A 27,471-nucleotide genomic window follows, 5' to 3' on the forward strand; every position below is an offset into this window, starting at 1 on the left:
CCCGCGCCGGCCCCGCGCCCTCCTCCTCCTCCTGCAGCCGCCGCCCGGCGCCGCCATGCCCGGCCCGGCCGCCGGCAGCCGGGCGCGGGTATACGCCGAGGTGAACAGCCTGAGGAGCCGCGAGTACTGGGACTACGAGGCGCACGTCCCGAGCTGGGGGTAAAGCGCCCCGCGGGGAAACCCACCCCCCCACACACCCTTCACAGGGCCGGCGGCGGCCTCGCACCCTCCCGCGGGCCTCACGGGAAGGGTTCCCTGCCCTTCCCCCTCCCCCATCCGTTCTGGGGTGTCCCCGGGGGGCTGAGGTTGGCTGGGTGTGGGGGGGAGGGGGCTGGGAGAGGGTCCCCCTTCCTCCCCCCCGCCCCCCTCCCGGCCTGCTGCCCTGTCAGTCATCCTCCTCCTCCTCTCGCCCCTTGGTGCCCGCAGTAATCAGGACGACTACCAGCTGGTTCGCAAGCTCGGGCGGGGGAAGTACAGCGAGGTCTTCGAGGCCATCAACATCACCAACAACGAGAGGGTCGTCGTGAAGATCCTCAAGGTGAGTGTCCCATTGATGGTGTAGGGGCTTGCGGTGACTGGAATGCTAGGGAGAGAGAATCTGGGTTAGGCAGGGCCAAAGGGCTGTTGTATCTTCTCCTTCTCCCCAAAACTCCCCGTTGTCTCGTTAAGAACGTTGGGACGGTGGGCTTGGAAATGGATGTGGTGTCCCATGTGCTGTAGTGATGTTTTGATGTCTCCACCCCTCCTGCCCTGCATAGCTCTGGGCTGAGAGCTCCTCTGGAGGAGGAGAGTGGCGAGTCCTGACATTTGAACAGCGTTGCATGTGCTGCCCGCGTTTGGTAAATCGTATCTGGCAATGCCTGTCTAAAACAGCCCAGGGACTGCCATGTCAACAGGAATGTGAAGCCTGGAGGGGGGAATCCTTCTGTTAACCTCTAGACATCTGGCATGTGCCCCTTTCAGAGCCAGGCTGTGGGATGCTCAGCAGTCAAAAAAGCAGGCAAAATTTTATATTCAGTCTTTTAGAGGATCTGACATGGAAAAGAACTTCACCGCCGGCAGGCCAAAAACACTGTGGAAACTTGAGGAGACTGAGTGAGGCTGGCTGAAGTTTGGCAGCGTTGGTGGCCTGTATTCTGGTGTGTTGACCCTGGTGGGGTCGGGCTGCAGGGACCTTTGTGCAGCAGTAACAGGTTGTCATTTGGGGTGGCTGAATGCATGGGTTAGCCCCTGCAGGGCATGACTTAGTGTGTTTGGTGTTGAAGCAGCAGGCTCACAGCGAGCTGTGATAACTGTCCAAGCAGCAATCTGCGTTGGTGACCTATGGGTTGGCAGGGGTGATAAAAAAAAGGTAACTGAAAAGTTAGAGTAGAGGTGCTTTTGGTTTTGGCTTGGCTGACACTTGAGTCTGTCACTTGTTGGACTAGCAACATGTGTCACTTGTTCCCCAAGAGCACGTGGGAGCTGATGTCCGACCACGGGTGTTCTAAGAATTTGGGTACACATTGTTTTTAAGTAGGGGCAGGCAGGAGTTTCTGCTGTGAGAGAGTAGTCAAAGGTAGCCAGTGCAGAGCTGGGTTTTACGGCAAGGTGGCTTGTGGCTAGGCTGGGGACACCGTGCGCTTCTGCATGCTGCCCTGAAGCTCCTGATGGTCTCTTCAGGGCTGCTGTGGTTTGTTGAGACCCCAGATCTTGTCCCAGATAGAAAGGCACCACAAGGCTGAGAAGAGACTACAGGAAAAGTCATCAGAAGTCTTCCTCCTTGCCTCTTCCCAGCCTAAAGAGCCTCCCCTGGAGCAATGTTCCTCTCCCTGTGGCAGCTGAACTCTGTCATGTCTAGGGAGCCTGTCAGCGTTGGACTGTGAGTCAGCTGGCAAGAGTCATCTGGGGGTGGCTGGGCGCTCCTTCTCCTTGGGGCCTGAATGTGTTGCCTTAATGCCCTGAGAGCAGGGGACTGGATTGTCCCAGATTTGAAGCGGATGGTGTTGCCACCAGTTCCCCTGGCTCCCCCCACTTGTATTAACATGCAGATGGCATTCCTGTGAGTGAGCAAGGAAAAGCAGAAAGTCCAGATAAATAAAGATGAACTTTCTTCTCCAGAAAGTGGGTCAGTGAAAAGTGAGTTTCAGAGCACCATGTTGTGTACGTTATGAAAACCTGTGAAGTGTGGCAATAACATCACTCTGATCTGTGGAAAGTGCTTCTGGTTTCCTGTAGCTAGACTTAAACTTAATTGCAAATGTAGTTACATGTATCTACAGTGGAGCCCTAGCAAAGAGGCTGGGTCTCTCTGCTCCTCCTAATTCAGGCTGGATCCTCTGAGGTGGGAAACACAACCAAAAGTCTTCAGGTTTTTGTGTGGCTATAGGGGTGGGACAAAGGGGAAGACTGTTGCTGGGCGATGGATGCGGCTGTTTAGCACAGTTGCTCCTTCCTCTTTAAGGGTTTTTTGAAAGGACAATTTATGTGATGTGTTAGAGTGATTTTTTATTTTTTTTTTTTTTTTTTTTTTTTTAGCAAGAGTCACCATTTTAATATCTGCACCTCATGGGAGGTGACTGGTGTCTCTTCCCAGCCTTGCTCTTTGAAGCAGCTTATCCTTACTGAGCTCAAGTTAGCATGTAGCAAGTACTTCCCCTGCCTTTTTTTCTCCCCTTCTTTGGTGTTGTGCTACCTGAACATCTTGTACCCTCCTCCAGAGAGGTCAGGAAATTTTATCACCCTTTCTCTGATGCAGAACTGAGCCACAGAGATTTCCTGTGTGACTTTGGGCAAGTCCCTTAGCCTCAACAAAGCTGAGACTAGAGCGCAGGTCCTAGTCTACTGCTGCATGAACAGATAACTGCTTTTCCTCTTCTGGCGGTCACTTGCCTTGTTTGTTTAAGTGCCCTATGAAGACTTTAGCATTGGACAAGGCCAGGGAGCTAATGGCTGTGATTGGTATCACAGCGCCTCAGGCCTTTTGGGCTTGCATAAAGCAAGGTGCCCCATTTCCCAGGGCAGTACCCAGCATTGCCTTTCTGTTCTGCTACCCCGAGTGCAGGATGGGCATAATCCTGCAGGAAAATGGGACGCTCTTGCCACTAGTTGTAGTCAGCAAAGGAGAAGAATTAAGGTCATGCAGATGACCATAACATTACCATTTCCTGGGCCAAGTGCCTTTCTTTGCAAATATGATGCTCTTAATGTCACTTTTCCCAGGAAAATTCTGGAGCCCTTTAAAAAAAGGCAAACAAAGCAAGCAGGTTGCTTTTCACTCCACCGCAGCAAGACATCAAGACACTGCGTAGGCCAGTTTGTGCAAAGCAGCAAGGTAGAAGCCCTTGTTTGCCATGCAGACACCCCATGCCAAGCACCCTCCAAAAGCTTTTATCTCGAGAAGCAAAGCAGAGTACAACTCCCCGCCTTTTCAAGCTGTTCAGGGAGCAAAGATTGAGCAAAAAAAAAAAGCCGTGGGGCTGAAGTCATCTTGATAGGTAGTGGAGGACTCTGCACTGTGCTGACCTTCCTACCCCTCTGGAGTAGCAGGGCAAGGAGTTAGCCAGGAGCTGTGTTCCTGCAGTGCCCAGCTGGTATAGGAGGCTACTGTGGGCTTTTTGATCCGGCTGGCCTTGGTACGGCTGTGGGCTTGCTTCCTACATGCGTAGGGGAGGGCCAAGCCGAAAAGAGGAATGTGTGAACATGTCCTATACATGCTTTTGTGTCTTGCTTAAGTCTAACACTAAGGTTTGACTCCCAGGATGAGGTCTGACATTCCTCGGCATCTAGAAAGGAAGTTTAAGACATCTTTGTTTCCAGTGAGTCGTGTACCGTCTACATCCAATGCAGGTATCTAAAGTACAGCTCCGCTCTTTCACATCTAACCACATAGGTTTAGATTTTCAGTGGACTGCTGAGGTCAGTCTGCAACATTTGGGGTGTCTCTTTGGTGAACTTCTCATTTTGCTTTTCTGCTAATGCGGCTCCAAAGTGTCTGCCAGTCTCCTGGTGTGCCTTAAAAGGGAATCCTCTGTTCTGGGGTAACAGTGTTCCTGGGGGATGTGAACAGCATTGCAAGTTGCCACTCTGAAAGCCAAAGATAAACTTTCCACGTTGCATGTAACTTTTGTGGGTTATCCTTTGTGGCAAGAATGTTGCTGTTAAAGTTACCTGCAGTTATGGCTGTTTGTGAGCTTCAGCTGTCCCGCAGCGTCCCTCACAGCCTGTTCTCATGTACCGGTTACTGCCATCGGAGTGTCCGCTCAGTACGGAGTTTACAGCATCCATATTGTCAGCTCTGTGCAGGAGTCCTCCTGCTTTCCTGACGCACGTATGCGTCTATGTACGCTCTAGTTGCCTGCGAAGCATTGAACCCATCACGTAAAGAGACTGTTTTGTCTCCTTGTATGGTAGCTATCTGCATAGGCACAACACGCAGGCGGAGGTTAGGGGAAGAATGCAGTTACATGGAGAGGGACCAGCGAAATGGAGGCTCTGCAGCAGTGATGAAATAGCCCCTTTCTCCTTTGGTGGCTTTTGTCCCTCTGTGCTGAGTCCGTGGACTGGAACTTTCAACCATGTACGTGGTTTCACAAGTGCATTCTTGTTTGTTTGGCTTTGGTTTTCCCTTGTTCCCCCTTTTTGGGCTGTGTGAACGCTCCAGAGCTCCTGCAGTGCAGGCACTGCTGCAAGGGCCTTCCAGTGTTGAACTCCAGTTGTCGCTCTAGTAGCTAGAGAACCATTTTTGGGGAGGTAGCCCTGTGGATCCGGTAAAGTTTCCTCTGTCCCTAAAAGCTTTAGAGCCCACATAGATCTGCATACTCTAGATGGGGGCCGAAATGACTCTCGTGCTGGTGTGCAGAAGGGATTGCATGGGGAAATAGGACTGGATGATGTTGGCCCCTCAGGCTGGAGCTTTTGACTGCATCAATGGCCTTCCACCAAAGCCGTTCAATGCCTGTTCCTGGTAGCTATCTGTGTCTCTTGCTCCTCCTGCGTTTGCATACACTGAATCAGCTCTCCCTGGCCCACTTCCTCCTCTGGCAGTCTTGAAATGAGCCCTTTTGCAAGAGTGCCGGGTACACAGCTCTTCTCTTTTGAACACCAGTTGCCCGCACTGAGCTTGGCACAGTTGGCTGCTGGAGTCCAGCCTTGTTTGGAGCAGAGACCGGCTGAGACAGTAGCGGGTGTCTCGCAGAGGCCTGGAGATGCAGCTGGTAACTCTTGCTGTGGTGTTCTAGCACCAAGGAACTGGTGAGCTGCGGAGCTGCGGCTCCTGTGAGGAGGAGGGTGAGTTACAGCACTGCGGCTGTTCGCAGTGGCCGGGGGCAGAGTCCGAGGGAAAGACTCTCATCCCTTGCGGTGGTAGTGGGGGAGATCAGGGCTTGGTCCTTGTCCGTCTCCCTTTTAGTTGACTGCAGAAGACTGTTTTGGAATGCACTATGGGGGGAGGAAAGGCATTATGAAGGAAAGAACGTCACTGCCCTCAAAACACGTTCTGGTATATTCTACTGAACTTAAATAAAAAAGCGAAAGTGCTTTATTAGTTTCAAGGTAGGTTTCCCCCCCCCCTTCTTCTAAAATTCAAGAGCAGCTCGGGAAAGTTTGAATTCCCGTAATGGAAATGGTAAGATGCAAACTACTGACAGAATATTAACACAAGTGGGTTACTTGATTTTGTAGCTCTTTTGAATACAATCATTTAGTTTCCCAGATGATGTCTGGCAAAATAAGCACTGCTGCTCTGAAGCCAATTTTCCTGTTGAGCAATTGGCATTGCACTTTATAGGCCGATTATTGTGATCCTTTCGATAATACTTGCTAGAGACGAATAAGCTTCTATTGTCAGCTTTTAAATGTTTAAAGCCTGTCATAAGGATGCTGCTCAAGCCTTTTGCTGGTCCTGGACGTTGAGTGTTGAGATCTCCCGGCTCGTTCACTGGAAGCATCACGGTGTTTGCAGGCTATTGAGGTTTGGTGAGCAAAGAATAGATCTTTTTCTTTACGGGATGGTGGAATAAATGACTTTAGTTTCTTGCGGATTTGTATCTTTTGACTGCTGAACCTTCTCCCCTGCTGCGCTAACCCCAGTTCTTTTTCAGAGCACCTGCTGGGCAAAACCCAGCACCTTCTGTGACTCCTTCAGAGGAGCACGTGTGCTCCTCAGCTGGCAGTGTGTGTGCGCTGCCTGACTGCCTGCTTTTGGATAATGTAAAATGCTTTTTATGCTTTGGATTTAACTTGGATTTCACTTACCTTCCTGGTCACTACTTTTCTTTCTCGGCATGGAAATGTGCAGAGAACCTTGTGTAACAAATTTATTTTCTATCTTTGCTTGAATTCAAGCCACAGGGCCCCCAGGTTGTTGGGGAAGGCTGGAACTGAAGTGTCTGACAGAACAGTGTACTCCCTTTGCTTTAGAAACCAAGCAAAAAAGATGATTAACCAGGCAGCCATTTATTCGTTCAAGACAGGAAGTGATGGTTGCAGCCTTGTATTTAAAGGTTTATTTTAGCAAACAATTCTCTCAGCTGGTGTTTGTTGCAGCTGGACGCTTTCCCTGCTTACAAGTTCACATGATCTCATGGAAAATGACCCAGGATCTGATCTCTCGTAGAATCATAGAATGGTTCTCTCGGTCACAAACAGGTGTTTTCTTCTGCATCTACCTGACTGCAAAGCAACTCCTTACCCCATTCCATTTCTCACCTCTGCAGAGGGATGGCATTGCATGATGCTCCCCGATCTGGGACAGCGCAAGCCACTGTCGGTACCTCTTCTGCCTGATATTCAAGGGGATTGAAGCACCCTCATGGGATCCCCTTGGCTGGCAGGGTGGGAAACCTGCAGCAAAGGGTGGGCCAGCTGGGGACAGTCGCGTGAGAGCTGCGAGGTCCAGCAGAGACCATCCTCATGGGGCTGGAGGTCACCTGGTCCCTCTGCTCTGGGCGCTCAGCGTAGCGGACAGCCACGAGCTGCGTGTTTTGGTTCCACCGTCTACAGCCACCTCACTTCCAGTTTGCCTGAGGAAGGAAGCAATTCCCTGGGAAACTGGAAAACTGGCTTGTGAGAGACAGTCGTGTTGCTCTAAGGGTACTGCTGCAGTTGAAGTAATTAAACCCCTCCCAGTGTAGACACAGTTAAACTGAGCCATGTCTTTTAGCCTGGTTTCCTATGGAAACGAGCCTTATGCAATCCCGCTGTCTGTCAGCCTTTCTCCCTCTCCTCCCAGCCAGTAGTTTTTGCACTGGTTGGCCAATTTCAACCAAATGCGACAGAAGTCTCCAAGCTGTCAAGTTTCTACAGATTTCATGGAAATAGGTGTTTCCATAGAGCAGAGGGACTGTGTCGGAGCCTGTCTCGGAGGGAAAGGCTACGGTGAGGGTTTGACTTGTGGTGGTTGCTGGAGAATCCCAGCATGGAGGAAAGCTTTGAAATGCCTCTGCTGTGGGAACAGATGGAGTTGGAGTCTGCACCTGTATAAAACGTTGCCTTGCAAATGCAGGCGGATCAAACTCTGGAGCAGTTAATTTTGTCCAGGTGCCTGCTCCATTTCTCTGCTGGAAATCCACCTCCCAGGGTGGGGGGACTGAGCCAGGTAGGAAACACAACCTGAAATGCACCGTTCATACCTGGTTTAATGAAATAGTCTTAAATGAGTACTGGTAAAATAGTCTGGCTGTAAGGGCTAGTGTTTTAGGAAGCCACCCCTGCTGGGAGAGGCAGATGGTTGGAGGCCATAATAGCTTCAGTTAGTTCACATTTAATCCATGTGTGTTTGGAGTCATCATCCTTGGAGAGACAGATCAGGTGACTCTGAGAGACAGTTGTAGCAACCCAGACTTAATCCTGGTGCTTGGAGGATATGCTGCTGATTGCCTGTGGTTTCAGCAGCATTGGGGTCTGGGGACAGGAGGGAAGTCAGCAGAGTTTCTGTGGTTGTGAGCAGTTAGCTCCAGTGCAGTCCTGGCTGTGTGCTGGAGCGGTTTGCACCAACGTGCTTGGATTGCCAGATGTAGGAGCTTGGGCTGGGACTCAGTTACTGGGCAAAATCTGAGCCCTGGTGATGCATTCTTGGGTAGCAGACAGCAATGGCAGTTGTGGCTGGAGCAACGGTGTGGGACAACATGTGGGTAGGGGGTGGCATGTGGTGGGTAGGCTGATAACGGTGAAAGCTGCGCGGGGTGGAGGCCAGCGGTCGCTACTGTTTTGTCCTGCAAATCTGAAGTGGGGAAATCCTCCGTTACCCTGCATTGCTCTCTGGGGAAACTTCCAGGCAATAGCTTTTCCTCTGACGACGTTACTTCAGCCCATGGCATTTCTTCCCACCTCATCCCTATTTACCTAGGGATGAAAAATCCCTGTCCTGACCACTGGCTGCAGGCAGGGAGAGCGCTCTGACAATGCACTGCTTACCATCCTGCAACGAGCACGGCTTCCCATGCCCCCACCCTGCCCAGAGGCTTGCAGGGCCCTTGCCCCAGCTCGCAGCTGATGTGCAGGTAGTGTAGCCGTGTGCGGACAGCCTGGCCCCTGCTACTGCAGCTTAGCAGGAAAATGTGCAAACAGCCGGCAGCTCTTACCTCTCCCTCTTGCTGAGCCAGTATTCGCTGGAGTGTCCTCCCCTGGTGATGTCAGACATGCTGCTGTTGGCGATTACCTGCAGGCGTTTCGTTAAAAAGACAATCTTTCTTCTCTCCTTTTTTCCAAAAGTCGATGATTCTGTCTGCTTGTGTCTTTTAGTAAGTGTATTGTGGGTAGGGGTAGATTTCTGGTGGAGATCACGCAGGACATCGTTTTCCTATCCTGAAAAAGGTGGAAACCTGTGGAAGTGACTGGAAGACAACATCGTCTGCCCCAGTGGGAGTGGTGGTTGCTATGGAAGGAGAAATGGAAACCTCGGAGGGATATCCTCCCCTACCTAGCTGATGCAAAAGGCCCTTGAAATAACTACAGTACAAAGGAAAAGGTATTTCAAGAGTGGGCTTTGGGTCCTCTTGGCTGTTTCAGCTCCCGATTGGGTGCAAGTGTGGCAGCAGAGAGGCTGTGATGCACGTCTGTCAGCAGCCAGACTGTTCAGTGAGCGCCTTCAGGACATCAGTGCCTCAGCTCCCTCTCTTTGAAGTTCCTTGGAAAACAGCTTGTGTGTGCATCTGCCTCTCTGGACGAACAGAGTAACCAAATTACATCCTCTTAATCCCATCTTGGCCTTCTGGTAAGATCAGTGCATGTGGGCCACACAAGGGTGGTGTCTGTCCCCATGCTGACATAAATGAAATTAGTCCCTAACGGAGCATCTTGCTCTCGGGTTCAGAAATCCGTCCCCCTGCTCTGGCTGCTTCTCCGTGTTTGTCCGACCTCCCACTGGCTCCAGCCATGTTTGGGTACTCCTTGCGGCTGTTAGTCGCCCTCTCCCCAATGCACCCTGCCCTGTGTTGCTCCAGCTCTGGCTGACAGCTGCGGTAGCCTTGCTGCTGTTTTCCACAGTGGCTTTATGAGGTGCTGACGCTCCCTGTGCTGGTATCAGTGTTATTTTTGGCACTTTGCTTCAGGCTGAGATCTCATCTTTTGGCTTGAAAGTCTAGCTTCTGCCTTTTAACTTGGGAGAAGGGCAGGATTCGAATCCGAAGGTTTCAGACACCTGAAGAGTCTAGAAAGACAGCATATTTTATCACTTATATAAAAGGCTTATTTTCCCACTATATAAAAAGCTTCTGTTCCTTCTTCCATCTGCTCGTACATTCCTGCGAGGGGTCTGAAACCAGGGATTGCCTTGGATTTGCCTGCAATGGGAGCATGAGTTGCCCCTTCAGCACTCTGCAGCCATCATCGAAGTGGGAGGCTACAGCAGAGGTGAGGTGGCGAGCATGAGCTGTTGAGCTCTTGGGCTCCTTGTCCTTCACGTAGACATCTGATAACATGTGTCACTTTGGTAAGGTGCCTCATACCTCTTTGCCATGCCCCGTTACTCCCTTCCTCACACACCAGACTGTGACGGATGGAGAATGTTTTAGAAAGCTGAATGTCTGGAGAGGAGTCTTTTCATCAGCAAACCTCGCAGAATAGAGCAAGGGCTTTACCACTGCGTGCAAGATGTCTCTGCAATGCTACCAGTGGTGCAGGAGGGAGTGTTCCAGCTCTGCAATGAAGGGCTGCCAGACTCAGTGACTTGTAACTGGTAATGGCCGCACCGGTCACTAGCCACGGCTCATTAAAACAGTCTCATCTCTTAACCGCTCTAAGCTGCCTTTCCTTTCCAGCAAGTGCAGAGCCAGAGTTGTGCTGGGAGTGGGTGAGTTCTAGAAATGGTTGTTCCTCTGCGTTGAAGTGAACCATGGGATCAACAGAGTGTAAAAGCTAAGCCAACCTCCAAGCCCCTGCCTTGGGAGCAGCTGTTCTTTGTCACTCTGCAGAGTGATGTCCAGAGAAAAGCTTACTTTGCAAAGGGAGTTCCTGGGACTGTGCAGATTCAAGGAGGAGTCAAAAACTGTTTAAAATGTCTGCAGGCTTTAAAAGGAATCATGGTGTATGGATGCGATGGCATGCTGTGCGGTTGGGTCTGTGCTCTTGGGGTGGTTGCAAAAGATGCATCCCATAATTAGGCATAGCGGTGTCTGAGCTTACTCAAAATCTTGGTGTTGGAGAACTTTCAGGTTGTCATTTCATTGGAGTGAAGTACTCATTGGGAAATGGGTTGGGATCAGGAGTAAAAAATTGATTTGTGCCGGTAAAAAAAAAAAAAAAAAAGCTGAGATATGAGGTCCACCATGCTTGTCCTGTGGCTGTAAATGCATAACACCGGAGTGTGCTGAGATTTCCATGCAGCAGTCCAAGGCACTTTTAACCACAGTTACTGGAGTCCCAGTTACGTTCCTCTGGAGTGGTTTGATTTTCCCCTGATGAGTGGAAAGCTTTCACTGAGGAGAGGGAGATCCTAGTTCATGCAAGGTGTCTGTCTCCTCTTTGAAGCTAAAAATGTTGCCTTGTGAGGGTGGGAGCAGAGAGGGGAGGGGAGGGGAGGCGATGCGATCCAATCAAAATCGGTGGCAGAAATCCGTGTTAATTTCTGAAAGGACTCTCACTTCTAATTTCTTTTGTCTATTTAAGCCAGTGAAGAAAAAGAAGATAAAACGCGAGGTTAAGATTCTGGAGAATCTACGTGGTGGCACCAACATCATTAATCTGATCGACACTGTCAAGGATCCAGTGGTAGGTGGCTGTGTGTCACGGGGTGTGTGGTGGGCTTGCCTCCCCGGCAGCTGCAGGCGCAGGGCAGGCACTGCTGTGTGACTTCTGCTCTCAGCTCAAGTTAGGTGCTGCCTGTGCCTTCGTCCCAGCCAGGGGCACGCGGTGTCCAGCCCATGGGGGTCTCCTGAGGTGGGTGGGTTTGGGTGGGCTCATGTTTCCCAGACTCTTTTACACCCCTTCTGTGAGTTTCCCATGGCTAACAGGGGAGAAGTTTTGTAGCCCTACAAATTTTCTGTAAGAAAGCAGAGCCCGTAGCCTTCCGGCTTCTGCCTGGCGTCTGGAACATAAGTATCTGCCAGGCCAATTTGGATATTAAGCACTTTTCATCCTTCTGGTTGCTGTCCTGCCCAGTGACCAGACGTCACATCCTTTGTCTGCATTGCCACAAATATCCCATTCCCGGGAAGTTTTCTCTGGCTAGCAGCTGGCTGGGATCTGTGACTCCCAGACAGCTGGCAGCCATGGAGAGAAAATGACGCTGCTGTAGTGTTGGCAGTCCTGGCTGACCTTGCTCCTGTGATGGGCTGCAAGGTCTTAGCCCCTGGTGACACCTTTTGCCTTGCCCAGTGATACCTTTGCTCCATGGCATGGGGAGGAGCAGCACTGGCCAAAAGGCCATGTTGGTGCTCGCTGTGTGAGGTACGAGTGGAGCTTGCCCCTGCCTGCTGCGGGAGCAGGGCTGCATTTCTCTCGCTGTCCTGCTCCCACCCCACTCTCCGCAGGAAGCAAAAGCTTTCCCAGGTCTCTTGGAGTGACAAAAGGTCAAGGGGGTGTTTTAAACCGTGATTCTCTCTCTCTCTCTCTTGCAGTCAAAGACCCCTGCTCTGGTGTTTGAGTACATCAATAACACAGATTTTAAGGTGAGTCTGCCCGAGTGTGGAAGGGGGAGGCTCCCCATTTCTGTTAAGAGTGCTGTGATCTGGGGTTGTCAGATGCTCCTTGAGAGCTGTGGGGGGAGTTTGGGGCTTTCACTTATGTCAGCTTCACCTTCATTTCCCCATGTAAGTCAGAAACCTGTAAATAGGCTCTAGATGAGAAGGAATAAAAAGCTTGTGTGCTGACTCTCCTCCCAACTTTGAGGAGTGAGTTCAACAGGTTAGATATTCTTACTCTTCTCTCAGTTTAGTAATTACTGCTGTGCTGTATATTCTGCCCGAGTTAATCCCTGTGCTGTGATGCTGTATTTACAGCAGTGCAGTTGATGGAGCAGGTGACGCTGATTTGTGCTGGAACCTTCAGACCTGGGGACTGTGGGGCGTCAGAGGCTGGAGAGCACGTCTCCCATTGCTGGTGGGCCTGGTACTGGGGGAGTGAGCACTCTTGAATACATCTTAAGAGCTTTTCTGCATGTCTGAGGCTGCAGGGTATTCCCCTGGCTCTTCTGATGCCAGGGGAGCTCCAAGTGGTAACACTCTTTCGTGACACGGGGGGTCCTGTCTGAGCACAGCTACAACTGCCTGCGCTACCAAAATGCTGCTGGCTGGCAGCAGCAACCTGATACATAAAAGGGATATATAATTAGCAGCCACACCTATTTTAATGGTATCTTTGCTTCCCCCGTGTGAATCTTTACCCTAAGTCATTAAGTCAGTGGTGGAGAATTAATTGAGCCATTGCCATTGGAAAGCCAGCAGCCATCCCCTCCCGCGCTGTTTGGAGATCTCTTTTGTTCCGTGTTATGGGGTGGTGCTTTTTTCTTCCTGTCCATGCCAGTGCGTTGGGTAGGTTGCATGCCTTGTAGCATGCAGCTTCGGCAGATACACCAAGCACCCAGAGAAGGACCCTGGGTCCGTGGTGGTGGTGGGTAGGAGGCAGCTCATCAGCTGGTCCGCGGGCCATCTCCCCTGCAGCCCCGCACTCTGCAAGGCGGCACGTGGTTTTTTTTCTGTCCCTGGAGGGTTGGTCTGGAGAGCTGAATCCTGCTGGGTGGGACCCCGTGCACAGCCAGAGCTGCAAGCATGCTGGTGGTGGTAGTCTTAATGCTGTTTTAATCTCGTGTAGAGACTTACTGCAGAGTCTGGAATAATAGTAACTTGCAGCAGCGTCTACCCTGACAGCTCTGGGCGGGGAGTTGAGTGCTGCCTCCATCAAGTAAACAGGCATGAGTGCTATGTGGTGACCTTTCAGGGCTAATTAAAGCAGGCTTCGTTTGTCTGGGCTTCATTGACATCAGCTGGGCTGTTCCAGTGCCTCATGTATGTTGGGAACGTGCCCCTGTGCTGCTTCTGGTGACCCAGGGCCTCTTCGTAAGACTGGTACTGGAAATTTTTAACTATTTAGATAATGTTTGTTTATTTATTTTTATTTGCTTATTTATTTTTATTTTTAATGCGTGGCTCAAGATAAAATAGTTTGCTAGGACAGCGGCACATCTTTCTGAGGATCGCTTTGGTGTCTCCTAGTCAAAATGTGGTTGCACCACCTGTCATGTCCTTAGAAGAAAAAAATTATCATCGAAGCTATTACCCAGTAACAGAAATATGTTCACGGAGCGGAGTGTTAAGTAGTAACTTGAGGCTGGTGGCCAACAGGGACTCTTAACTGAAAAATGCAGGGCTTGGAGCACAAGGGAGGCCATCGGTCCCAGTCACGCTGAGAGCTGACACAGTCACAGTTGCAGCCAGTGAGGAAACGTCGGTCTGGCCACAGCAGAAGTAACGGTGCTCAGCTCTGACTGTTGCGTTAGAAACAACTGTATGAGTTTGCCGCAGATCATTTCGAGGCTCCTAGGAGAAAGCCTGGGTCCTCGAGGAAGCCCAGATTCACAGCTGTACAAGTCCAGGACAGAAAATATTGATGCTTTTGATGCTGATTGGTACAAGGCAGGAATAACTCATCTTGGGAATGCAAGCGCGTCCCCCAGGGCGTGCGGTGTGGCTGCTCGTGTTCAGGCATTATTTGTAACCTGAATTTCACTAGCTACGCGTGGGGCGTGGGGGTTATTTGAGCTATGCTCCCATGAGCTCTGCTGCCTATTTGGGTAGGTTCTCGGGGCTGCAGCTAAACTGGCGGATTACAGAGCTGCTGCGACTCGTGGGTGCCTGTGGATCTCTTCTCCTATACGGAGCCTCCCAAACTGTCTCTTCCCTTGCTCTGAAGTGCAGCTGGAGAGCACCCAGTCGTTGTCCCCTCTGCTCCACAGTCCTGAGCTCCCCAGGCAGCCAAATTCTGCAGGAATTAAGTGCCGCATGAGCTAATCCGGGTGACAGGGACCTCTTCTCTTTGTTTTGAGGGTCTGCTGATCTGTCCATCTCTGACTTGACTTCTGGATTCAGCAGTACTGATGAGTACCATCAAATCACCTTCAGGGGGTGTGAGGAGGTTCCCAGGGCGGCTGTGTACTGTGCTGACCGCTGTACAGGATTGCCTTTTTCTCTGTCCTGTTGGCAATAGTTGCTCACAAGCTTGGATGTCTCCTCACTTGTCTCCTTTCTGGCAGTTTCTTTCCCTCAACATTATTATTTTTTGCTTAATGTTAATAACTTTCACCCTGTTTCCCATTAAATGGCAGGACACTATTCATGTCTGTGCCCCCATGAAATTGGCTGCTGGGTTTCCTCAGCTCTCTGTGCACGGGCAGAAGCTGCAGTTCCATGAGGCCTAAGCCACGCCTGTGGACAACTCTGGATCAGAAGAGCAAGCTTGTGTTCCACAGGGTTTGGCTATTTTTAAATGGCGGTATAAACAGGAGACTTAGGTGATACCTCCCTGGAGCTGATTACAGTTTCTTAAATTACCCTGCTGGGTCCCTTCTGAAAATGCTGGCTCTGTACTTGCAGGGATGATGAATTGGAACCAGACTAAATGCGATTCTGCTGCGTGAGGACAGCAGCTTGTGTATGGGGCTAGTGTTTCTCTTCAGACCTGCTGTGGTGCTTGTCATCCGTGAGCACTCGAGCTACCTGCAGTCGTCTTCCTTAAACGATAGCTGCACTGAAGCGCCATGCAGTCAATTGAGTAACCGCCAGTGAAATTAAATGTCTTTTGCTAATTGGTTTCAAACTAGAAATGGTCTTTCAACCACCATCAGCTGTCACGTATTTTGTGTAGTCGGTGAGCATACCTGGTACTGTGCCTTTCATTGCCCCAAAGAGGCAAATCCCTGGAGAAAGAGGTGGACAGGGCCGGGTCTCCAGGAGCAGCGCTGACTTGGGTTTGCTATTGCGTTCTTAAAACGCATTAGCAGGTTTGCAGCTGAAGAAGAGGAGATGGCCAAGGAAGGTGAGCAACGAAAGGTTGCTTCAGGATGTTCAGCCTGTTGGAGTTGTGGGGGCAGAGGGCTTTTGAGTCAGATCTTCCACTTTGCATGCACCTCAGTGAACTTTCAGGCCAAGTTCCTGTGAGAGAACTGTGTGCCTGTGTTTTATCCTTGTACGTCCAAGCTTATTTAAAAAAAAAAAAAAAACCAAAAACAAAAAAACAGTTGTTGCCCTGAATAAGTGATGCAGAAGTATGAAAGATTCTCTTCCCTTGCATGGCTGCGGAGGCCAGGATGCTTTGAGAGCCGTTTCCCTGCACCCCAAAGCAGTGTCTCAGCCCTCCGACGGTGCCTCGCAGCCATCCTATTGCTCTGCAGATGCTGCTTGCTGCACGTAGCCAGCTGTGTTGCTCACTCAAGGGAGAAGAATAAGCGTTTAACTCCTGTCAGCCCCATGGAGAAGGGAGGCATGTCTCTGCCTCCTCGGGCACTAACAGGATTAGTTTACTTTTGGTTATGTGATGCGTGCCAAAATATCATGGAAAGCTGGGGAGGGGTGGAGACTGCTGGTGGGTGAGTGTGGCCTTTCCTCATGCTCTCTATGGAGCAAGGAGACCAGCCCAGGTCTCCGAGGCCTTGCATGATCCTGAGTGCTGGCAACCAGCTGAGCATGTATTTGAGCTGGGTCTGAGTGGTCCCCACAGTGATGTTTCTGATAGTTTTACTCCGAAGAGCCAGCTGTAAAAGCAGGGCATGGGACATGTCTGCAAAGGAGGTGTCTGTTGTCCCCTGCTAGGCTGGGCAAAAGGGATTTGGAGCTCACTGTCAAAGCCTTCTTGGGGCAGCTGCAGTGTGGGACCTACTTGCAGTGGAAACCTTGGCTCTATTCTTCAAAGCCTTCTGTGGTCACCAGCTGCCTGCAGTGCGAGGGGAGCACGCTCCCACAGGGACTGTTCCCTGCAGCGAGCGGAGACAGGGTGCTGCTAGCCACGCTGTTGGCCTTGGGCACAGTGAGAGGGTCAGAGGTGCTGGTTTCTAGGGAAGTCTGCTGAAAGCTGGTTGCCCAAAGGCTGCCTCTGCTGAAGGCTATGAGTTGGGGAAACGGAGAAGCATTGTGGGCCTGAGAAGAAAGGCATCAGTGACCTCTGTTCCATCCCCTCCCTGCTTCCAGGCAGTGAGAGGCAGAGGAGCCAGGGAATGGGGAAAACAGGGTCTAGCCCTGTTCTGCCACTGCCTTTCCTGCCCTCCGCCTTCCCCAGGTGCATTGATGTTGCCAGGTGAAGTTGAACAGGGTGGTGATTCCCAGAAAGACATGTTTTAAGCATCTCTGTCCCCCCATAGTGCTTGTGACCTAAGCAGGCCATTCAAACAAACCCCTGGACAGGCTCAGCTGGCCTCTGCTGGCCCTGGGTTGTACATCGGAGCTATGCACAACCGAGTCGGGAAATCTATCCCTGCTGTAGCTTGTGGCTATGTCTTTTTTGCTCCCTGCTCGCTTGTCTGCTTCAGTGAGTTGCTCCAAAGCGTTACGATCATCCTAGCTCATGAGAATACAATGCAGCTTGTGTCCTGGAGGCTGTTAAAGCTCTGCATGTGTAAGTGACACTTGGATGTTGTCAAACGATTTCCCAGAGCAGTATTGGGGTTTTGGCACTGTTTGGAGCTGGCCCTAAGTAAGGCAGGATCCTGAGGACCTCAGCATGGGCCTGGAGGGGATCCGGGGCCAGAGCTGCTTTCTTGGAATGTGAATTTCAATCCCTTGCTCTGGGATTTTTCCTGAAGCTGCCAAGTGGTGCCCGTGGTGGGCAGCTGGCTCCAGTGCTGATGCAATTGGTGATTGGACTGAGCAGTGAGACGATCCTTGTTTGTAAGAAAGGGCAGAGAGGTCTGGTCCTACTGCTGCCCTCTGAATGTCCTTCCTTGCCCTATCCTGGCGTCTGGCCTCACTTTCTCTAGATGAGAGCACAGCCCGATGGGGTTGGGTTGGCAGCGCTGCCAATGACAGGCATAGAGCAGAAAGCAAAATTGGGGCCGGTTGTGACCTGACGTGGGAGCAGCAGGATGATGAGTTCTCCAGTGATGGTGCTGGTGGCATGGTGCAAGTTAAAGTGCACCCTGAATCTTTGTCACTTCTGCATGAGTAGCCACAGAAGGACACAGAGGAGAGTGGTGGATGTTTGCTGGCAACAAGCACTTCCCTGAGACTCCAAGCTGTGCGCTCCTTGGCCCCACAAGCATTTCTGTCCTGTTGAGCTGCATTAGCCTTTATCCTGGGATAGAGGGGAGCCTCCACGGGTCTGAGGCTATCTCTACCCATTTGTGCTTCCCCTCCACATGCTTCTTTAGGTTAATGCTTTCCTCTCCCTGCCCCACCTTGAGCACTTAGAAGCCTTGCCCACGTGTTCCCAGCCTGCCTTCTCTGAGTGCTGTTACCCATGTTGTCAAATCTCCGTGATGACTTTGCATGTGAACAGAGAGTCAGGATCATCTGTGCCACCTCCAGCGTGCTCTGAAGGGCTTGCTGTCTGCACCTTGGACAGACAGCCTGCCTGTCTCCCACGGGAAAGAAGTCGTGACAGGTCTGAATGATCCCAGTAGCATTTCACGGGAGCTCTAGCATCTTTTCTGGGTTTCCTAGCGTGTAGCCCTGTCAGGTCAGAGACCTGGACAGCCTTCAGGAGTGGCAGCATTCACAGGGGAATCTGGAATGGGGTCAGTGATTGGAGGCAGGTGGGATGCAGGAAACGAAACTAATCCATATCTGGAGTATTTATTTTTTCTTTTTTTTTTTTTTTCCCTCCCTCCCCAAATCTGTTTCAGCAACTGTACCAGATCCTGACAGACTTTGATATTCGGTTTTATATGTATGAGCTGCTGAAGGTGAGTGGCATTGTATATGGCAGTCTGGATGGGGAGACCAGGAATGAGAGTGGCAGTAGCGGGGCTGTGCTACTAAGTGGTTACTTATTTCATATGTTCAATGCAGAATCCATGTCTCATAACCCAGGAAGGTCTGGGAAGACATCTGGTTACCTGGCTTGTTGCTATGAGGTATTACAGCCAAATTGGGGACCTTTGGTGACCTCCAAAGAGTCTCTGATTCTCTGAGGACTGTTCTTCCCTCGTGAAGCATTTGTGATTGTTAGTCACCTGGTAGGGCTGTGCTTGTTCTCCCCGTGTCTCTAGCACCATTGGGCTGCTATGAGGAAGATCGACTCCCTCCCATCCAGACGCAGTACAAGCTCCGAGGGGCATTTGCAGGGCTGGGGAACCGAGGACTCTTTAGCATGCTAGGGACAGCGGAAGAGAGGGATTGCCAGCTCCAGGCTTTCTTCGGCAGTATTCAAATGCAGCCCCAGAAGGTGACTTCTGCCCACTTGGTCTTAGACCCCTCTGTCTCTAGGTGGGGGATCTAGGCTACTTCAAGAAAAAGCTGACCATCTTGGTGCCCTGTGGTCACAGAACCCCGGGGATGTGGTCTTGGGGAACAAAGCTTCTGGTTATGCTACCTGTTATGTGTTGATATAATGCTGGTATTTTCCTTTGAGACCTCCCAGCCAAAGCTTTCCCTGCCCTTCTGGTGAAGGGCGAGGGCTGCCTCCTCTTTACTAGCCTAGCTTCCACCTCCATGTGGAAATGCTCATGGAGCCCTATGGCAGATCTGTGAGACCTGCTGCGCTGCCCCTCTGGGGTCTCTGGCTGCAGGACATGGGACCCAGCAGGGTGTTAGGGAGAGCTGACAGGTTTCGGCTGATCGCGGGGCTGCTCTGTGCTGACCTGCTGGAGCAGCAGCTTGGCTGTGTTGGGTCCTAGCAGGGCCTCGGGACTTCTGGGCTGGCACTTTGCATGTCCCCTGCCTCTGGAAATGAGTGGTACAGGCTAGGGAAAGCCCTTTGTGCTCCAGGACTTGGTGACTACAGGAGACTTCCTGAAACAAATCTAGTGGGCTTGGTGGAGGCTTTCTTCTCTGCACCTGTCTGCAAGGGAAACACCTTCCTACTGGAGGTTGGAGGGAGCCTGAGGCAGCCCAGGATTAGGGTTGAGGGGTGACGAGGTTTAGATGATCCAGCCTTGAGACAAGCAAGACACTAGAACAGTCTCATCTCTGGAAGCGGTTTGTCCAGCCTGTTATAGATCTCCTGTACTGGAGATCCCAGGACCACCATTTGCTGTGACCCCTGGTGGTTGCGAAGCCACGTGTCATTACAGGGATATTCCCTGAGGCTTTGCTGTGATGGAAGCTGCCTCCTCTGTTTCCCACTGTGGCAGGGGCCCAAGGACGGTGCTACTTCCCTGGCACTGGTGTCTTGGATATTGAATGACTGCAGGCTATACCCTCCTTCCATGCTGCTGGAGATCTCAGAGCATCTGATAAGTGGTGACGGATGGATCTCCCTCCCCCTTGGAGATGACAAAACAACATTCTCACCCCCTTGCTCAAGGGAACAGCTGCGGGGGTGGGGGTGAGTGGTGCAAGGTCATGGAGCTGGAGAGCTTATGTGTGCTCCTGCCTTCAAGCTTTAAGCAGCAGGGCCCTCCCTCGCATGCCGTCACCTGCCTTTTGTAAGCGCAGGTTTGGCTTAAACGAGCAGGGCAGAGGTAACTTTCTAGCTTAATGTGTTTCCGCAAGTGGAAACCTGCACTGGAAGGCCATAAAACTGTATGCATGTAAGAATCGTCCTCTTCTGGGGAAGAGAGTGTGGCCGAGGAAGCACAGGGCTACCCAGGTTGGAGCGTTTGGCTTGTCATCAGGTGGGCCGCCTCTCTGCATCGAGTTCTTCAAAGACTCTGCAGGGAACACGATTGCAGGACTGTACTGGGACACGAGGTCAATAGTCTTGTTGCCAGCTTGTCACTTCATCGTGTGCTGAAAATGCCAGTTCCTTGTGCCAGGGTTGCGGCATTTCCTCCTGGACAGGGCAGCCTTGCTCCTGGCTGAGAACTGTCTGTTATATTGTTAGTGCTGCGTCTGTGCTTACAGACGTGCCTTAACGTGTGTGCCTATGTCTGCCAGGCGCTGGATTACTGTCACAGCATGGGGATCATGCACAGGGACGTCAAACCCCACAACGTCATGATAGACCACCAACAGAAAAAGGTACTGTGGCACCAGGGCTTACAAGCAGTGTTTTTCCAGGGAAACTTGAAACTTTGCCGCCTGTAGCCTGGGCAGCTGGGCTTACCCCTTTTACCTTTATTGTCTCCCCGCACCGGGTTTCTTTGCTGAGAGGAGCAGGCCTGGGCTGTTAATCTCTGCCTGGGGAGCTACGGCAGTAGGGTGTAGAGGCCCTGGCCAGAAGAAGGGTGGCCTTGTCTGAAACACACGTGGATATTTTCACTTAGGGAATTTTAAGCTCTTCCTGTATTACAGCCAGCGTGTCCTGCAGTGGCTTCCTCACTTCTGGGGCATGCTAGTTAGATCACAGGTAACGTTGGTTTCCCGCTTGCTACCGGGAAATGGGCAGCACAGGGAGCTTCCCCACCCCGTCCTGGTACTCGTACCTCGTTGGGTGGTGTGTCTCCCTGTCTGCCCAGGGATTTGCAGCAGCTGGTCCCCAGGTCCGTCCCTCTCCGTCAGCGGTGGCTGGGCAGGCAAGGCAAGGTTTATATGGCAGGGGAAATCTCTTACTAAACCTGCTGTCTGTCAGTAACAGGGAAGGTCGTCCATCCCTGTGGCTGCAGAGGAGATGGTCTGCCTTGCAGGATGTGGTGGGGCCCCCTCCTACCTCCTTTCCTGCTCCCAGTGAAAATCAGTACTGCCTTCAGCCCAGCCCCTCTAAACAGCAGGATAAGGTTGGTTTTTGCCCATTCCCTAGTATGCAGTGACCTATCCACCATAGCTGCTGGTGCTGGTAAGGAGCCAGTTGTCCAGCAGTGACAGTGTGCTTGGACTCAGGAGGCAGGGGAGCTCTCTAAGCTGGGCTTTGCCTCACCAGCTAGCGATGGGGGAAAGGGAAGAGCCTGACCAGAGCACTGCTGAGAGCATCTCCTGTCCCCGGAGTGCCTCCCGGCATCCTGGGCTCCACACTCGCATCACAGGATTGAGAGGTTTGGCCAACGTGGCTTCACTGAAGTGGCTCGTACTGAGGCTCCTGACTCTGTGTCTCTTTATCGCATGTTCAGCTGCGGCTCATAGACTGGGGTCTGGCCGAATTCTACCATCCAGCTCAGGAATACAATGTCCGTGTGGCCTCTAGGTACTTCAAAGGACCAGAGCTCCTTGTGGATTACCAAGTAAGAGTCTGCCTCCTCCTTGCTAGCCAGTGATACCACTTGTGGTTGCACTTTGGCTGCCTTTGGGTTGTCTGGTTTTGCCTGCCAGGGCATTGCCTGGGTTGGAAAGAGGCTGGCTGTGAAGTGGAAAGGCTGAGGCCGCCTGTGTGGCTGGGGAACCGGGCTGTGGTGAGCACGCCTTTTCTGACAGCTTCTCCTTTTTCCCCTCAGATGTATGACTACAGCTTAGACATGTGGAGTTTAGGCTGTATGCTGGCAAGCATGATCTTCCGAAAGGAGCCCTTCTTCCATGGCCAGGACAATTATGACCAAGTAAAGACTTTGCTACCTGGCTTGTTTCTTGAGACGTTTGTCACTGCCTCATCTCTGTGTGTATAGTGGGGAGGTTCTGGGGATTGGACTGCCAGGCTGGGAGGATGTTGCTGTGTGCTTAGTTAAGCCATCTGGGATTATGCCTCACTGCCTTGTGTAGGAGACTTGTCTTCTGCACGTCTTGCAAAAACAAGTTTCAAGGGAGATATTCCTTCCATCTGGGATGTTTCCAGAAGGAGAGCTCTTAGATTTGGGCAGCTCTGCCTCTGCGAGAGGAGTGGCCTGCCCTTCTGCTCTCTCTCAACATGCCTTTTGTTCCAGCTGGTTCGCATCGCAAAGGTCCTGGGCACAGATGAGCTGTATGGGTATCTCAAGAAGTACCACATAGAACTGGACCCGCACTTCAATGATATCCTGGGCCAGTAAGTGGAGAAGTGAAATGCAGCCTTTTTTCCTTACAACACAGTGAGAGAGATAAGTTGACGTCCATCCCCTTGAAGGACTCTCAGCAAGGGCCTGCTTTGATCTTCTGGGTCACAGTGCTGCTTGCAGGCTTCCCATCTGGCTACTTATGCCATCTCAGGAGGCCACTGAAATGCAGGCCGTTTCCTTTTGCCTCTCCCATGATCCGCGAGACATCCCCTCTTTCTTCCTTCTGCTTGTTGACATCCTGGGAGTGGAGATGTAGGCACTGGAGTTGAGTGTGGGACGAGGGGCTCAAAATTTCCCAGTTGAGATTCCTGAGTAGGATGCGAGGTGGATGGGATAGCAAGGACAGCTTCTGTGAGACTGGCTGGCAAGCCAGAGCACCTCTGCTCCCAAGGGTGTCGCCCTGCATGCCGTTGTCTAGTCCCTGTAGGCAGAACGGAATGCGCAATATTGTGCCTTTCCCAGGTGCAGGACATCCACACAATTGTGTACCTAAAGAAAGAGGTGTTTTCCCCCTTTGGCAAGTGCTTGCTGAGCAGTAGCTTGTGCAAGGAAGAGCTGTAGGCAGTGTCCGTCACAGCTGTCTCTTCTCAGAAGTGGATAGTGGCAGGTGATTTCCCCGGGGACCTCTGGGTAGCGCTGTGCTGGTCAGAGCTGGCCAATGACAGCTGGTCCCTTTGCAGGCATTCCCGAAAGCGCTGGGAGAACTTCATCCACAGTGAGAACAGACACCTGGTCAGTCCTGAAGTCCTAGACCTCCTGGACAAGCTCCTGCGATATGACCATCAACAGAGGCTGACCGCCAAGGAGGCGATGGAGCACCCCTATTTCTGTGAGTCTGTGGAGAAGCTGGGACCAGCTGGGACGGAGAGGGGTCTTGGGTCGCAGGGGCAAATTCCATCTCCCTGCTCTGCGAAAGCCTTAGCAGCGGTGTGGGTTTCGAGGGCAGTTTCTCTGGAAGGGTTTGCCAGGGTGGAGCTTCCGCTTTATTAAATGCTGTTTCCCCTTCCTGCCTGGTCTGTGTCTCCTGCAGATCCAGTGGTGAAGGAGCAGTCCCAGCCCAGCTCAGAAAACGCTGTGCTGTCCAGTGGCCTGACAACAGCACGATGAAGACTGGAAAACGACGGGTAATTCAAGATGTTTACAAATAAAAGCAAAACCTTCAGTCACACAGTGAAGGGAAAAGAACCAAGGACCCCCCCCCCCTCCTTACCCTCCCCTTTATACTCGGCAGAAATCTAACCTTGGTGGGGGGGTCATAAACCTCAGTTCCTCTCTGGTGGTTGTGGTTAATGTAACTCTAACCCTGTGGTACCAAAGCCCTGGGCAAATGGTCTTGCAAGAGCTAAACATGTAGTGATATCCCCAGGGCTCAACACAACTGATTCTGGTTCACATCTCTATGGATCCTTCTCTTCCTTCTCAGTCCAGCCTTCCCTGCCACGCTGGTGGGGACAAATTGGTCGTTCCACCATCAGCCCTTAGCATGCCTCTTTCTAAACATGCCTTTCTGACTCGTAGACTGGATGAACCAAATTCAGGCTGGGGGTCAGCAGGTGCAGCTCCGTTTTGAGATCCAAGTCCTACTGCTCACTCTGGGCTCGAATTTGGCCTTCGAATTCCAGTTTCAATTGTGAAGGCCAGGGGCGGCTGGGGGGAGGAGGGAGGTTATCAAAAAAACAACCCGCAAACCCAGCAGCATCTCAGGATTGGTTTGAAGCATTAAAAGGAAGGCACTGATCCGAGTCGCTGGGGAGAGGTGAGATCCTCCCTCCAAGTGTGTTTGACAAAGGCTCGCTCTGAGAAGAAACTCAATAGACCTGCTTTGGAAACTTGTGAATGAGGGCTGCTCTTGTGGCAGGAGTGGGGAGGGACTATCCAGACTTTCCCACCGAGCTCAGGAAAGTCGGTGTTGCAAGATTTCTTGTGATAGGTGTGCAACCACGTACCTCATGACGTGGCTCCCATGAGAATTCGTGCCAGACGCAGACTTGTGCCAGAGCACAGCTCTGGAGCCGTTTGGTCCAGCACCGCAGGATGGAGGAGTGGGGAGGAGGCCAGGGAGGAGAGCGCAGGGAGGGGGAAGGATCAGCAAACGGCAGCGTGGTCCGTTGGGTAGGGGGCTGTGCAGCTACCCATCCAGGACTTGGGATCCCACGTAGTGTTTTAACAAAGTCAGCCTTTTGTTGAATTCCAGGGTGCCGATCCTGTTGTGGGGGGTGGGGGGTTCGTCTTGCGGGTTCTTTCATCAGATCCCTCGATGGCTTTGTAGCCCCACGGTTCACAGTTGCCTCCTCTACTTGTTCTGTGTGTAACTTCATCAAGTGGTTCTGGTGACACTCAAACCTAGAAGCTGGAGATAGTGTTTTCCCACCAGCACCTAAACACAGAATTTCCTTCTGCGGCATTGTTGAAATAGTTAATTTTTTTATAAGGTTGCAATGTTTCTATTCAAAACATCTGTTTACATTCCATATTCCAATAAAGTTCTATTGGCATCGATAGCAGGTCAATCCATTTGTATAATTCACTGAAACCAATAAATATCTATACGTCTGAATGTCTGCCATCTCTAATCTATGGGATAGCCAGAAAGGGTGAGAGCTGGAGGTGTTGCCTCCTCGAGGAGGCCGGGTTGTCTCTTCCAGCCCCTCTTGTCTGAGTATTTTGGGATCTCGTAGTCTTTGGTTGCGGTTCTTTGCGCCGTCAGCCCCGAGAGTTTCGCTGTGACAGATTGCCTCTGCTTCCCCAGGGCTGCAAAGGAGGTGCGGGGGTTCGGGTCCGGCGGGGAGCTGGCTGTTGTGGTACGTGGGATTCAAACAGCTGGCGCCCACGGTAGCGGGCTGTCGGTGATGTGGCTGGTCGGAGAAGTCAGCGATGCGGGACTGGAAGCTGGGCGTTCTCCACGTCCATAGCCCTGTGCTCATCTCCTCTCCGCCTGGGTGGATGGCTTTTTCTGAAGCTGGGCTGAGCAGGGAGTAGCTCTTCTCTCCTCCTCCCCTGGGATGCGGCTGCTGCTTGAGCTCAGTTATCGGTGTTTGGGCTGAGGAGCCAGCTGTGGTGTGTCTGCCATGCCACGGGGCCCTCGCTAACATTAACTGTCCTGCAGATGCTGCTGAAGGCTTTGGTGAGTGTTTCCAGCCCTTTTGTCCTTCCATTGGCCTGGCCTGGCCTGAGGGCTGTGGGGGTCTCTTAGGCTTTTAAGCTGCGCTGATACCAGTGAGGTTGGTTGGGGGTTTTAACATCAATTTCTGATGTTAAAAACTGATTTTAAACAGGTATTGAATTGCTCCGTTGAGAAGAGGCAGGGGTGGACGTTTCTCATGGGCTGTAACAAGTTGCTCTGGGGGAAACTTGCCCATTTTCCAGCTCTTTGTGTGTTGGCATTCCCAGCTTCCAGAGAGCTAAGGCAGAAGGGGGGGGGGCATGGGGGAGAAGAATGGGTTTGGTATGGGAATTTTGATAGGTGAAAAATGTTGGTTGTTGTATATGAGGGCTTGACCGTGTCCAAACCCGACGGTGGAGCTTCAGGAAGTGTCAGTTCTGTAAACCTCAGTCAGGAATTCTTCCCTGGTACCCTCGAGCAGAGGAAGAAAGATGCTCTTTCCAGCAAGTGAAACGAGTAAATGGCTTTTTCCCTGGCTGCAATAACCAGAGAGGCTGGAACAACCTGCCCCCTATCTCCCCACATCCTAACCCCAGCTCTAGGCTCGGACGAGCTGTGACAGATTCATCCTGAAGGGAAAGATGGCCTGAGCAAGTGTAGCCCGGGAGTGAGGAGGGTGCGGAGTCTCCTGATCCCAGGGCGCTGCGGATGCTTGGCTGCAGCTTGGGCCAGTTTCTCTCTGCACCCGTGGGCCCTTCCAGCACTGGGAGCAGGAAACCCTGCTCTCCTCTGGACCTCAGGAAGGCCTCGTCCTGCCTGTAGGGACAGCTGGGAGCTGGAGAAGACAGTGTCTTGTCCTTCGGAAGGAAGGAGGCTGGCGAACGTGCATCTTCGTATGCTTTCTCCTGGAGAAAGTTGGGAGAGTCCTGGCGTGTGTCCTGGACTTTCAGCTGGCCTGGCCCCAGCTTTCTAGCAGAGGTGGAGTGGAGGTTTGGCTGAGCATCTTGTGAGTGGAAACGCTCAAAAACAGAACCACGGCAGCCATTGAGGGACACCGTAGGGGAGACATGTGGTGCCTGTTGCAAGTGTGACGTGGCATGACGGGAGCCTTTAGCTGGACTAGAGAAGATGTTTGGGGCAGTGGAGGGGCGCTAAACACAGGAGGTTGAGGAAAAAGAAGTCCAAGCTCGTGTCTGGCTGCCCACGAAAGCCCTGCTTTGCTGGACTGTGTCGCTCCCTGGCCGTGCTCGGCCCTGCCTTCCCCCCTTCTAACGCAGGCTGAGGATCCCCTGCCGTCCCCGCACCCAGAGCGGTGTGGAGGGTGCGGGCAGGCCTGGCTGGCAGCGGGGTCGCAGGACGCGGGGCTGTGCACCCAGCTGTCTCCTTGTCACCCGGGGCCGGAGGCGCTCTGCGTCGAGCCAGCGGCGCCCTGCGATGCTCACTTCCCTCCTCCCGTCTCTCCTCAGGTCCGATGCCGTTGCTCCCAATTTTCCATAAGCAGAATGAGAACCAAATCAAACATCCTATCGGCGCGTGTAGAGTGACGGCGGGCAGACAGCGTGGCGCGGGCAGCGCTGAGAGCAGGGCAGCGCGCCTGCCTGGACGGCACTCGCCTCTGTGACCACAGCCCTTCCCGCCAAGTGTTAAAGGTTCTTCTGCCTCTGGTTCCTTGTTGAGCTCTTCCTGACCCAGAAAGCATGGAAACGTGAAGGGTGTGCAAAGCAGTCATCGGGTAGTTGTTCCTTCCTCCGCTCTGGCTGTTCCCCCCCCCAGTGTCTGACGGACCACAGTTAGCCGGCCTGTGCCCGTCTCTGCCAGGGCACGGGGGTGGCAGGGAATGTAGTGTCACAATGGACCGTTCTATATTACAGTTAAAAGAATTCTATATTGTTGAATAAAAGTTTTAAAAGAAGCCTACAAGGAGGAGTGTTCAGTGGGAAGGGAGCTGTGGGGCAGAACCAGCCCT

The 27,471-nt window shown here is 52.1% G+C and overlaps 1 protein-coding gene across 5 annotated transcripts; it reads left to right on the forward strand.

Moving 5' to 3' along the window:
• Positions 1–27,417, forward strand: CSNK2A2 (casein kinase 2 alpha 2). Of its 5 annotated transcripts, XR_008465926.1 has the most exons (13): positions 1–159; positions 427–538; positions 11,086–11,187; positions 12,036–12,086; positions 18,245–18,304; positions 20,439–20,522; positions 21,548–21,658; positions 21,869–21,970; positions 22,292–22,392; positions 23,083–23,231; positions 23,433–23,526; positions 25,152–25,526; positions 26,972–27,417. XR_008465926.1 is itself a non-coding variant. In XM_054198524.1 (12 exons), the coding sequence occupies exons 1-11, from the start codon at positions 56–58 to the stop codon at positions 23,507–23,509; spliced, it is 1,053 nt and encodes a 350-aa protein (XP_054054499.1). In that variant the 5' UTR covers positions 1–55; the 3' UTR covers positions 23,510–23,526; positions 26,972–27,417. The 5 variants fall into 5 exon arrangements, 4 of the variants coding, with proteins under 4 accessions (XP_054054499.1, XP_054054498.1, XP_054054500.1 ...); XM_054198524.1 differs by lacking the exon at positions 25,152–25,526; XM_054198523.1 differs by lacking the exons at positions 25,152–25,526; positions 26,972–27,417 and having other exon boundaries at positions 23,433–24,959.
• Positions 27,418–27,471: the final 54 nt, after the last annotated feature.

This window comes from Rissa tridactyla, chromosome 4 (genome assembly GCF_028500815.1).
Source record: "Rissa tridactyla isolate bRisTri1 chromosome 4, bRisTri1.patW.cur.20221130, whole genome shotgun sequence".
NCBI classification, from domain to species: domain Eukaryota; kingdom Metazoa; phylum Chordata; class Aves; order Charadriiformes; family Laridae; genus Rissa; species Rissa tridactyla.